General features: G+C 46.9%; 1 protein-coding gene and 1 long non-coding RNA gene across 6 annotated transcripts in view; one reads left to right on the forward strand and one right to left on the reverse strand.

Annotated features, from left to right (window-relative positions):
* Positions 1 to 2,527, reverse strand: part of PSD4 (pleckstrin and Sec7 domain containing 4) — a 35,123-nt gene extending 32,596 nt beyond the window's left edge. The window contains exon 1 of one of the 4 annotated variants that reach the window (XR_012004383.1): positions 2,202 to 2,527. Coding sequence is in view for 1 of the 4 variants with exons in the window: in XM_072770182.1 (XP_072626283.1) it covers positions 2,202 to 2,255 (54 nt within the window). In the remaining 3 variants the exon portion in view is untranslated. The remainder of the gene's footprint in view (positions 1 to 2,201) is intronic. The other 3 variants (XM_072770179.1, XM_072770181.1, XM_072770182.1) reach the window with 3 other exon arrangements.
* Positions 1,924 to 11,825, forward strand: part of LOC140601372 (uncharacterized) — a 54,165-nt gene continuing 44,263 nt past the window's right edge. The window contains exons 1-2 of one of the 2 annotated variants that reach the window (XR_012004386.1): positions 1,924 to 2,169; positions 8,550 to 8,710. This is a non-coding gene — a long non-coding RNA (uncharacterized lncRNA). Of the gene's footprint in view, positions 2,170 to 2,281; positions 2,448 to 8,549; positions 8,711 to 11,825 lie in introns of those variants that run through there. The other variant, XR_012004385.1, reaches the window with a different exon arrangement.

An 11,825-nucleotide genomic window follows, 5' to 3' on the forward strand; every position in this document is an offset into this window, starting at 1 on the left:
TCCTGACTCTTCACTTACTAGCTGTGTAAAAGCAGGCAACTGTCTGTCCTACTCTCTGGGTCTCTCAGTTTTTTTCATCTGTGAAATGGGACAGTACCTACCTCACAGACTTGCTGTGAGGATTTGTGTTTGCACATAAGGTGCTCAAAGGAGAGCCTGGCATAAAGTATGTGTTCAATAAATGTCAATGATAAATGTCTTGTTTTCCTTTTAAGCCTAAATAAGTCACCTAATTAAAGACTGAAAGGTGATTGGAATCTTCCAAGAAGGCAAGTTTTTCTCCCCATATCCAGTTTCCAGAGATTTACTAATTTTTAAAAGCTTGGGATCTGTTTTACCACTTTAGTTCTCTTTGTGTGGCCCCATGATGGTTTTCCTGATGGATACTGGGTGTAAGAAAAGCAAGTGACGCCCCTCGTGCTAAGACACATAATCTCCATCTCTAGTGATCACCTATTCCCCTGCTCACTGTAAACCATGAGGCTTGACCCTGGGTTTGCAGAGAATATGAATCTTCCTGCCTCAGCACCTGGGAGCATCATCTGCTTTCTTTAATGCCTCTGGTCATCAGGCTGTGGCCACACCTGAGGAGAGCCTCTGAAATGTCTGCTCGCCTCCCAGAGTCACACTGGCCTCTTTCCTATTCCTCCAGCCCATTCAGCATGCCCAGCATGCTCACCTTATTTATGCCTCAGGGCCTTTGCACTTGCTATTTCTGCTGCCTGGAATGTTCTTCCCTCAGATAGTCACATGACTATATCTTATCTACATTCAGGTTTCCACTAAAATTTCATCTCCCCAGCACAGCCTGTCCTGACCACTCTACTGAACACAACTGCCCTATCATCTTCTAACCCCTTAAGCTACTTTCCTTCTCTTAATAGCACTTATCAGATATGACCTTAAAATTGCTGTTATTGTTGTTTATTGTCCATTTCTCCCACCAGAAAATAAACGCCGTGAGGGGAAAGACTATATTGTTCGCTGATGTATCCTTAACACCAGGAATAGTGCCTGGAATATATGGGCCCTCGGTAAGCATTTGTTGAATGAACAAATGAGCGAGTGAACCCACGAAGCCTGTCTTCTGGGGAAGCTTAGAGTTCCGCCTTGATGTAAGTAAGCTCCCCCACAAGTGTATTCTGAGGACTCCAGAGAGGAGCTACTCACCACTTATCCATTGCTCACTGACCCCTCAGAGGCAGCTCAGAAGTCTCTGCTCATGGAAACAGAGGACATCCTAACCTGAGCCCCAGAGTTTTAGGGCCTGAAAATTGTACCACCTTCCCACTTCATTTAGAAAGCTTGTACCTTGGCAGCCTGGGTGGCTCAGTGGTTTAGCGCCTGCCTTCGGCCCAGGGCATAATCCTGGAGACCCGGGATGGAGTCCCACATCGGGCTCCCTGCATGGGGTCTCCTTCTCCCTCTGCCTGTGTCTCTGCCTCTCTCTCTCTCTCTCTCTGTCTCTCATGAATAAATAAATAGTCTTAAAAAAAAAAAAAAAAAGGAAAGCTTGTACCTTATCTAGCTAAGGGCCAATTTCTCTTGTCTCACCACCATGCCCGCGACCAGCCAGTTTCTTTTGTTTTAAAATATGCTCTCTGAAATAACGTGATTCACCCACTTGTTTATTTTCTCTCTCATACAACATGTATGTAAACAAGAGCGGCTGCCAATGCCTACATGCCTGGTTAGCAGTCAGCACTCAGTAAATATCTGTTGAATGAATGAATGAATGAATGAATGGCTCTTCGTCATAGGCCCCACACAGAGAAAACACCATGTCTGAAAGTAAAGAATGAATCATTCTGCACTATCTGCTATCAAACCTTGGCCTTGGTGTATTTCTTACGCAGAGGGGCTCACAGACATTCAATTAGTTGCTAATTACATTCAATCAGCTCTGGGCTGGGGAAACGGCTGGGCTAATGAGGTTCAAGGGCAGGTGGAGTCCCAAACTACTCAGGCCCTCCCTTTGATACTGGCCTCCTGACCTAGCATGCAGGCCACAGACACAGGGGTCTGGGTGAGTGCACTGACCAGAGAAGCAAACTCTATCCTGCGGCATGGAAAAAACCCAGCAAAGGAACGCACATTCCTGGCTCCAGCGTCCCAAGAAAGGACAAGCTAGACTCCATTCTAGGACCAGCAAGGAACCCTAGAGGGAATGTGAGTTTGTTAGTTGAGCAGACACTGTTTACCTTCCCAGGAATCTCCGATGTCTTCTGGCCAGGCACATGGAGATGGGCCAACATCCACGAGGGCAGGGAGGGCAGGGGCCGCGGCGGCACAGGGCAACGGTCATTAGCAGCGAGGCCCTGGGGTCACCCGGCGCTGACACCGGGGCGCAGACCCAGCGGGCCCAGCTGGAGGAGCCCCGGAGCAGAGCCGCCAGCCCAGCCCAGGGGGCACCGTCGCACCGTGCGCCGTCCCTGTCACCAGATGAGGTTGGATTCCGAGGGCGCCGCTCGCTCCCCACCGTCCCGCGGCCCCTCGGCGCAGGGCCCCGCAGCCCCCGCAGGTGCTCCCGCGCTCGGCGCGTCCCGGCGCACGGCCACCGTCGAGGGCTGCGCGGGCGCCCCGGCCCGGCCTCCCCGCGGGCCCCTCCGCACCGCCCGCCGCGCGCCTGCTCCGGCCTCCCGCGGGCCCGGCGGCCCCATGGCGCGGCGCCCGAGCGCGGGCGGGAGCGAGGGCTGCGGGCGGCGGCTGCGCGGGCCGGCGCGGCCTGCTCGGGCGCTCGCGGGAGGGCCCGGGTTTCCGGGAGGGCGGGGAGGGGCGGGCGGGGGCGAAGCCGCCCGACTGGTCTGACGGCGGCGGCGCGGGCCGGCCTGCGCGCTCCGGGGCGGGGGCGGGGGCCGGGGCGGGGGCCGGGGGGCCTGTCCCTCGCCTGTGCGCGCAGACCCCGGAAGCCGAGGCCGCCCAGACGTGTACGCGCCTCGAGCCGACGCGCGCAGCCCCCGGTCCCTGCACACCCGTTGCTTGTATTTCGCGGGCGCGAGGAGCACTGCGTGGTCCGAGCGCAGCATTTCGGCCGTGACCGCCGACCTCGGTGTGCTTCTGCCGGCTGCTTTGCTACTTGACGGCATGATGGCCAGTACCTGTGGTTTGAGACGAGCCTATTTTAGCAGCCATATCCTCAGACATCGGTCGACATTGGCGGGCAGCTTTTAGTTTCCAGGATTCCACTTGATGGCTCTCGGTTTCTGGTTTCTGTTTCTGTGGCTACGTTAAGGCACCGTATGTGAAAATCCGGGTTAAGTGACTCCTTATCTCCGACATAGCCCAGTCCTAGAGACTGGCACCCGGGGGCAGCCCATCTCCTCGCCTGATGCTGCCTAAGATGGAACCGACCAGGCTCTCCTGGAAGGAACAACAGCTAATGTTTATTGTGTTAATTTTTTTTAATATTTTTTTTTATTTTTATTTATTTATGACAGTCACACAGAGAGAGAGAGAGAGAGAGGCAGAGACACAGGCAGAGGGAGAAGCAGGCTCCCGGGTCTCCAGGATCGCGCCCTGGGCCAAAGGCAGGCGCCAAACCGCTGCGCCACCCAGGGATCCCTGTTTATTGTGTTGATTATGTGCCAGGCAATAGCTCCCTGTCTTAGCACATGCAATCCGCTCAACTACCCGATGACGTAGGCAGCTTTTCACCTAACGAAGAAACTGAGACACAGATTGATTAAGTAACCCGACCAAGGTCACACAGCCAGAAGGACCTGGAGTCCATGCTCTACATCAGCGTGCAGTGCCGATGCTTTGTCTTTTTTAGAGGGAGCCCCGCCCGATGCTAGCTCAGCCATCCTATAACTTATTAATTCATTAGTTCACTCTGCAAACATACATTATGCACCTGCAGCATATATGTCAGGCATTGAGGAGGCATTGTGGGATAAGGGATGAAGACTGACCATATAGACTGACAGTGGAGAACAATCACTGAATTTCAGTGGGTTAGCTCATGGAGATGGTTATCCTCACCTTTCTCAATGGAATTAAATTACAAATCAGTAACAGTCTTTTACCTGGAAAATGCCAAATCAAGCAAGACATCTCCAAACAACCCATGAGTCAAAGGAGACATCACAGGGAAAAAGGAACACTTGAAACCAAAGTGGCATAAAGACAGAGAAGCAGATCAATGTTTGAACCAGACTTTTCAAGCTATAGATCCACACACAAACCATCAACTGGTACCTTTTGACAAAAGTATTAAAGTAATTCAATGGAGAAAGAAAAGTCTTCCCAATTGTTCTGGAACACATAGAAAGCCATATGGTAAAACGTGAACCTTGGAACTTGTATCTAGAGTGAATAACGATATCTTTCAGTTCAATAACAAAAAGACAACTGAAAGATGTGCAAAGGATCTGAACAAATATTTCTGCAAAAAAAAGATACACAAATGGCTCAGAAGCACAAAAAAAGATGTTCAACATCATTAGCCATCAGAGAAATGCAAATTAAAACCACCATGAGATACTCCTTCACACATTAGGCTGACTACAATTAAAAAAAAGACAGTTAATCTCTCTGTTGAGAAACTGGAACCCTCATATGTCACTGGTGGGATTATAACATTAAAAAAATGATCTAACAGCTTTGGAAAAGCAGTTTGACAGCTCCTCAAAGGTTAAACATAGAAGTATCGTATGACTTAGCAATTTTACTTTTTGGTATATATCCAAGAGAAATGAAAATGTATCCCCACACAGAAATATGTACAGGAATGTTTCTAGCAGCCTTATTCATAGTAGCCAAAAGTAGAGCAACCCAAATGTCGATTAACTGATGAATGAATAAACAAAATGTAGTATATGTATACAGTGCAATATTATTCATCCTATCTAAATCCATATTGTCGCATCATGTATCAATTTTTTTTAAGATTTCATTTATTTATTTGAGAGAGAGAGAGGGAGAGCACAGGAGTGGGGGGGGGGGCAGAGGGAGAGGGAGAAGTGGACTCCCCGCTGAGCAGGGAGCCCATCACAGGGCTCAATCCCAGTTCCCTGGAATCACGACCTGAGTCAAAGGCAGAGGCTTAACCAACTGAGTCATCCAGGTGCCCCTGGATTTAATTTCAGAAGCATTTTCTCAGTGAAAGAACTCAGTCACAAAAGACCCTGTATTGCATGATTCCATTTATATGCAATGTTCAGAACAGGCAAATCTCTGGGGACAGAAAGTAGATCCGCTGTTGCCTAGGCCTAGGGAAAAGGGGAAATGGTCAGTGACTGCTAAAAATATGGGGTTTGGGTTTGGAGTGATGAAAAGGATGAAATCAATTGTGGTAATAATAGTTGCACAACACTACCCAAACGCTTGTATTTGTGTTCTTCAAAGAACTAGAACCGACAGGATATATATACAGATTTCTATAAAAGTGGAGATTTATTATAGGAATTGGCTCCCGATCTGCCTTCTACAGGCTGGAGAACCAGGAACACTGGTGGTGTAAGTCCCAGTCTGAGCCCAAAGGCCAGGGGAGTTGATGGGCAAGGGCAGGAGAAGAAAAGGGATGTCCTGGCCTAAACAAAGAGAGCAAATTCTCACTTCCTCTGCCATTATGTTCTTTTCAATGGTTTGGATGATGTCCACCAGTATTGGTGAGAGCCACCTTCTTAGTCTACTGATTTAATGCTAACATCTTCCAGAAACACCCTCACAGACACACCCCAAAATAATGTTTTACCAGCTGTCTGGGTATCTCTTAGCTCCCCCAACAATAAAATTAACCATGACAGTACCAAAAACCATTGGATTGTACACTTTAAATGGTTGAGTTGGGGATGTCTGGTGGCTCAGCGGTTGAGCATCTGCCTTCAGCTCTGGGCATGATCCTGGAGTTCTGGGATCGAGTCCCACATTGGGCTCCCTGCAGGGAGCCTGCTTCTCCTTCTGCCTATGTCTTTGCCTCCCGCTCTGTATCTCTCATGAATAAATAAGTACATCCTAAAAAAAATAAATGGTTGAATTTTATGGCATGTGAATGATGGTATCTCAATAAAGCAAATAAAAAAAAAAAAAGAATCCCATGTTTCACCTCACATCACACATAGAAATTAACTCAACATGGATCATAGATCTAACTAGAAAAATTGAAACTATAAAATATCTAGAAGAAAATAAGGAGATAATTTTGCAACTTTGTAAGAGTCCAAAATTTTTTACAATACTAATTGTATTAAAAATTTTTTTTAATTATGTTCACCAAAATACCCTGTTAGGGAAATGAATAAGCAAGTTCTAGATTGGAAGAAAATATTCACAAAACATATCTGACAAAAGAATTATATCCAGGTCATAGTCGACTGCTGCAAATCAATAGTAGAAATACAAACCACTCAATTAAAATAAAGGCCGATAGACTTGAACAGACACTTTACACTGAAAGATAAATTGCCAATAAGCACAGAAAAGGATGCGCAGTATCATTCATGCAAAATAAAACTACAGTGAGATATCACATCATCTCTCCAGGAATGGCTAAAATTTGAACACTCATAATACCAAATACTGGCAAGGAAGTAGAATGACTATTACTTTGCTGATGTAAAAAAAGATGCAACCTTTTTGGAAAGCAATTTGTCAATTTCTTATAACACATCTGGCACTGAACTCAGACATGCCACTCCTAGCAATTTACTCAAGAGAATGAGAAATAAATGTCCCCAAGAAGACTTGTACAAAGAAGTGTTCACAACTGCTTCATTTTTCAAATACGAACACTGGAAACAACCCCAAACTCCATGAATGAATAGTGATTTATTCATAAGTTGGACTAGTGCTCAGCAAATAGAAACAATCTACTGATTGCCCACAACATGTGGATGAATCTCAAAAGCATGATGTTGAATGAGAAATTGTCATTTCAAAGCAGGAAGCAATTTTGTCAGGAAAAAAAAAAAGGAACCTTTGGAAAGGCATTTGGGGCAAGTAGATCCTTCGTTCTGGGGGAAGAATGGAGTCATTCGATTATGCCAAGCAGAAACCATCCTCCAAAGGGGAGGCATTGGAGATTTACTCTGTAGGCGCATGAGCAGGAGAGGAGAGACCGAGTCCCTGCACACTGCTTCCTTGTGTTTCCTTCCCAAATCAGAATCGTGCCTGCAAAAAATTGCTGCCGCTTCTGGGGAATGCTCAAATGATCACAGGCCAAGTGTTTCACTGGGAAAGGCCTCACCAAGTGCTTTTTGGGGAGACAAGTGCCACCTAGTGGTATAAGAGCTGAAGAAATAAACCCTCTTTCCCTTTCTCAGAACCCACTTGGACACTTTGAGAACTGGATGCTCTGGGATGATCTGGAGAGCTGGCCCTTGGTCCAAACAATGATGAATAAGGAGAGGAGGGAAGTAAGGGGTGGAAGGTTTGGGGCTAAGGTCCTGACAGACAAGAGTGTGGGCCCCTTACTAGGTCATCCCAGCAATCCTATGGATTGAGGGGAGGAAGGAAGGGTGTTAAGGGGCAAGCTGGACCGGGATCCTGACACTCGGACCATGTGATTTGCTTTGTTTCCACAGCCTGAAGACATCTGGGGACACTTGGGTTATAACGTCATTTTTTAAAAAAGGTTTTATTTATTTATTCATGAGAGACACACAGAGAGAGAGACAGACAGAGACATAGGCAGAGAGAGAAACAGGCTCCCTGCAGGGAACCTGATGTAAGACTCGATCCCAGGACCTGGGGATCACGACCTGAGCTGAAAGCAAACACTCAACCACTGAGCCACTCAGGTGCCCTGGGTTATAACATTATTAAGCCAGTTTTTATATAAAGCTTTTATGCAGGGTACTTTTACACATGCTATTTAATCATCAAAACAACTTTGAGAAGTACTATGATCTTGGTTTTCCAAATGAATAAAACTAGCTTCAGGAAGCTTTAGTAGCCTGTTCAGAATCCTCTAGCTATTACATGGTGGAGCTGGGCCTTCTTCCTGGGCCTTCTGACTTCAAGTCAGGGACTTCTGTTGCTCTGCTGCCCTCTCCCTGGCAGGCTGGCATATTGGATTCTCTTCAGTAAAATGCTGACCTCTGGTGGACATTTCTTGAACTGTTTTTTTGGGTGGTTTTTTTGGTTTCTGAGTTTTTGTTGTTGTTTGAAAACCCCCACATACTGGATGCAGCAGAAGACCCAGAAACATTCTTTTGAAAGCTGAACATCCCTGTATTTAGGCTTTGTCAGATTTGAGGATAAGAACCCCAAAACACATACTTCAACTATCTCCAAACTTTTCTAAGAATTGGGTTCAATATCAAGCGTGTTACATTTTGCCGCTATGATCAGGGATTTCATAATGTTATGAAGAGGAAACACAAGATTATTTGGTTTCCCCAAGATTTGCAAGACTTTTACCCCAATTTAACATCTACAGTTATAGCATAATTTATGCCAAAAAAAGAAGCTCCAAGTGTGCCTTAACTAGACTAAGTAGAAAACCTTCTACCTTCAACTCAGATTAAAATATAGTCAAAATATACTGCTGACTTGGTAAAGAACCTTTCTCTGAAGGTAAGCATCATTTACCTCCTTTGCATTTCCAGATGCTACCAGACAGGGTTCACTCTGGGGGAGCAGCTGTGAGGACTTGAACTCAGGAGCCTTCTGGTCCAGGGGGATCTTGACCTGAGCGTGCCCAGACCACCCCCAAACCAGTCTCTGGAGATGGAGTCAGCCTTCCATCGGTTTTGGTAAAGCTCCACAGGTGAGCCTAATGAGAACCACAGACCTGGTCTCATCCTCTCCCTTTGTAAGTGAGAACATGGAGGTCCAGAGAAGAGATGGTATTTGGTCCGCTACTTAGTAGGGAAATTCTGACTAGACTAGGAAAACTTTAAAAACCAAATGGAGTCCCATACTTTCAGGTTTGCAGTTTCAAATGAGCTGTTCCATGATTCTGTGGTCTTCCAGGGCAGACCTCGAAGTGACCGAAAAGGCCACATTCCTCTCCGAATCTTGCCCATCTTCCCTCCCTGTGCTTTGCTCTCCTACCCAAGCCTCCGACCTCCCAGCCACCCTGATTGCCTCCTTGTCGCCTTCACAGGCGGCCCAGGCCTGCCTTTTCCGAGCCACTTCACAGGCCCTGTGCTATGTAAGGGAGCCAAAGGTGGCCTCTGCATACTGGCCCCTAGGTCGCTGATTTCTTCACAGTGAGCTGAGACCTGTTCGCACCAAAGCCCACCTGAGGCCAAATTCAAATGTTTACACAACCAATTGTTTTACACATCACCCAAATAAGCTGTGTTTTAGCCATTTAGAGCCTGCCTGCTTTGCATACCCCACAAAGCTATTCCCAACATCTGCTAGCCAGGGATAAGCATCAGGTCATAAAGAGTCCAGCTGATGCTGTGCTGACCCAGAAATTCCCTACTGTGCTGCTAGTGACATCACCTAGACACATGAGTACCCTCTCTCTCTGTCTTTCTCTCTCTCTCTCTCCTCCCCATGCCTGCCTCTCCTCCTAAGTAGCAACTTCCTACCTGCCGAGTAGCCCCTGAAAGGACTTCCAAGCCTGCAGGGAAGGGCACCTGTCAAAGGGTAGCCCGGTAAAGCCCGTGTGCATTACTGCCACCTTGTGGCCATATCTTTCTCCCTGATGAGCTCCAAAATCTCTGCAACCTGCAACAACACCCTCATCTTTTTCCCTTCTTCTAGGTTTCTTTCAAAACTTCCCTGGCCTAAGTTCCCTGTCTTCCCAAATTTTCTGACCCATGTAATACATTAATTCCTACTGATGTATCACTGGCCAATTCATTTATTCATCCAATATTTATTGGCCAACCTGTACATATCACTTGCTGATCTAGGTACTTGGGGTGCGTCGTAGAACAAAACAGATAAAAATCCCTGCATGTGTGGAGCCGATGATGTTCTAACAGGACAGAATGGGCTTAAAGCTTTTCTTCTCTGTCTCTCTTTTTAAAAGAGTTTACTTATTTATTTACTTTGTTTTTAAAGATTTTATTTGTTTATTCATGAGAGACACAGAGAGAGGCAGAGACACAGGCAGAGGGAGAAGCAGGCTCCCTGCTGGGAGCCTGGTTCAGGACTCAATCCCAGGGCCCCGGGATCATGCCCTGAGCCGAAGGCAGATGCTCAACCGCTGAGCCACCCAGGCACCCCAATATTTCATTTATTTATAAGAAAGAGAGCAGAGGGAGAGGAACAAGCAGACTCCACGTTGGTCATGGAGCCCGACACGGGGCTTGATCTCAGGACACTGAGATCATGACCTGATCCAAGTGAAAACCAAGAGTTGGATGCTTGACCAACTGAGCCACCCAGGCATCCATAAAGCTTTTCTTCTTAAAAACACATTAAGCCAGAGAAGAAGGTCTTAATAAGGGAGTTTGGGTATCATCAGTGAGCTAGTGGGAGGAATGTTGAGGACATGGGTTAGGTTTATGAGAGTCAGTTTAACAAATGCACCTGAGTTTATACACCGCATGAGGGCTGCTCTTTGAAGCAGACCTTCTTAAACTTGAACGTGGATTGAGTTACCTGGAGATCTGCTCAAGATGAAGATCCTAAGTCAGGAAGTCTGGCATGAAGCCTGAGACTCTGCATTTTAACTCTTCAACCCTGCTGCTGCTGCTGCTGCTGCTGATCTGGGTACCACACTTTGAGCACCAAGGCTTTCAAGCAGATTCCCTTGAGCACTGACTCTTCCAGAACTGATAACAGTAGTACTACTACACAGAAATATTGCAAAGATTAAATAAGTCAGCCTTGTGCCTTAGTTATTACCTGCATTTAGAGATGAGGAAACAGAGCATCCAAGACATTAACTCACTTGTCCGTGAGTACTCTTTGCAAACAGGAGAGCCAGAACATTCTAGAGCTCATGTGCATGGCTGTCTCACGGCCTTGTCCATTATTTACCTACAATTGGCTGTTTGATCTAATCACACAAAGTGGCTGAGCCTCATGTTTTCCCCTTCTGTAAGAGGAGGGCAGGGTGGCTGTAGAGCCCCACAAGTGTTGTCGATACTGGTACCATTAAGCCTCGAAGTGTTTTCAGCCCTGAACTTCCCCCTTTACCAAATTGAAATCTATCCGCCACATGCACCCTTCTCTGACACACAGCATTGTACCCACACCAACTCATTTTATCCCCCAATCATCCCTGAGGAGCAGGTGTGGCTCCTTCCATCTTCCATCTGAGGAAGAGAAAGCTGACCTGAGGGTGGCCTCCTCCAAGGAGCCGAGATCTTGACAAGAGCGTAAAGATTTTCTCCAATTAACCAATTGGTAAACAGGTTGCCTTTTAACCTGTTGAAGTTAGTTTTTAGCGATGAAATCTCCTCTTCCATCAAGGGGATGCGTGAAGTCCGGTCTGTAAGTGGAGAGGATCAGAGGGCTTAGCTGGAAGTGGGTTCGAGGCATGGAGCTCAGCCTTGTGACTTAGATTTGTGGAGTTTGGTTCTGTTTCCTGGGCCTTGGAGAGAAGTCCAGGGAACGCTGTTTGCAAAGCCCATCTAAGTCAACAATCTTTGGAAACAAGTGAGCAGCAGGCCCCAACGAGGGGGGCAACCCAGCTGGGCCTGACTCAAGGACTCCTGAGACCACGTCCAGAAGTCAGCAGAACCCAAGCAGAAGGAGGGACTGCACTATGTTTGAGGACAGTCTTGCACTCCCACCTCACAGGGCCAAATTCAGTATTCCACTTGGTGTTCTCATCATTCCCAGTGCCCCCTTTTCTCACACCTCAGAGGGGCAAGGTTTTTTATTTTTTTAGATTTCAAAATTATGAAATATAGCATACACACAGAAAACTGTCTAATCACATTCATGCCGAGAAATAGTGTTGCCCAGATCCT

This window comes from Canis lupus, chromosome 12 (genome assembly GCF_048164855.1).
Source record: "Canis lupus baileyi chromosome 12, mCanLup2.hap1, whole genome shotgun sequence".
In the NCBI taxonomy this organism is placed as follows: Eukaryota; Metazoa; Chordata; class Mammalia; order Carnivora; family Canidae; genus Canis; species Canis lupus.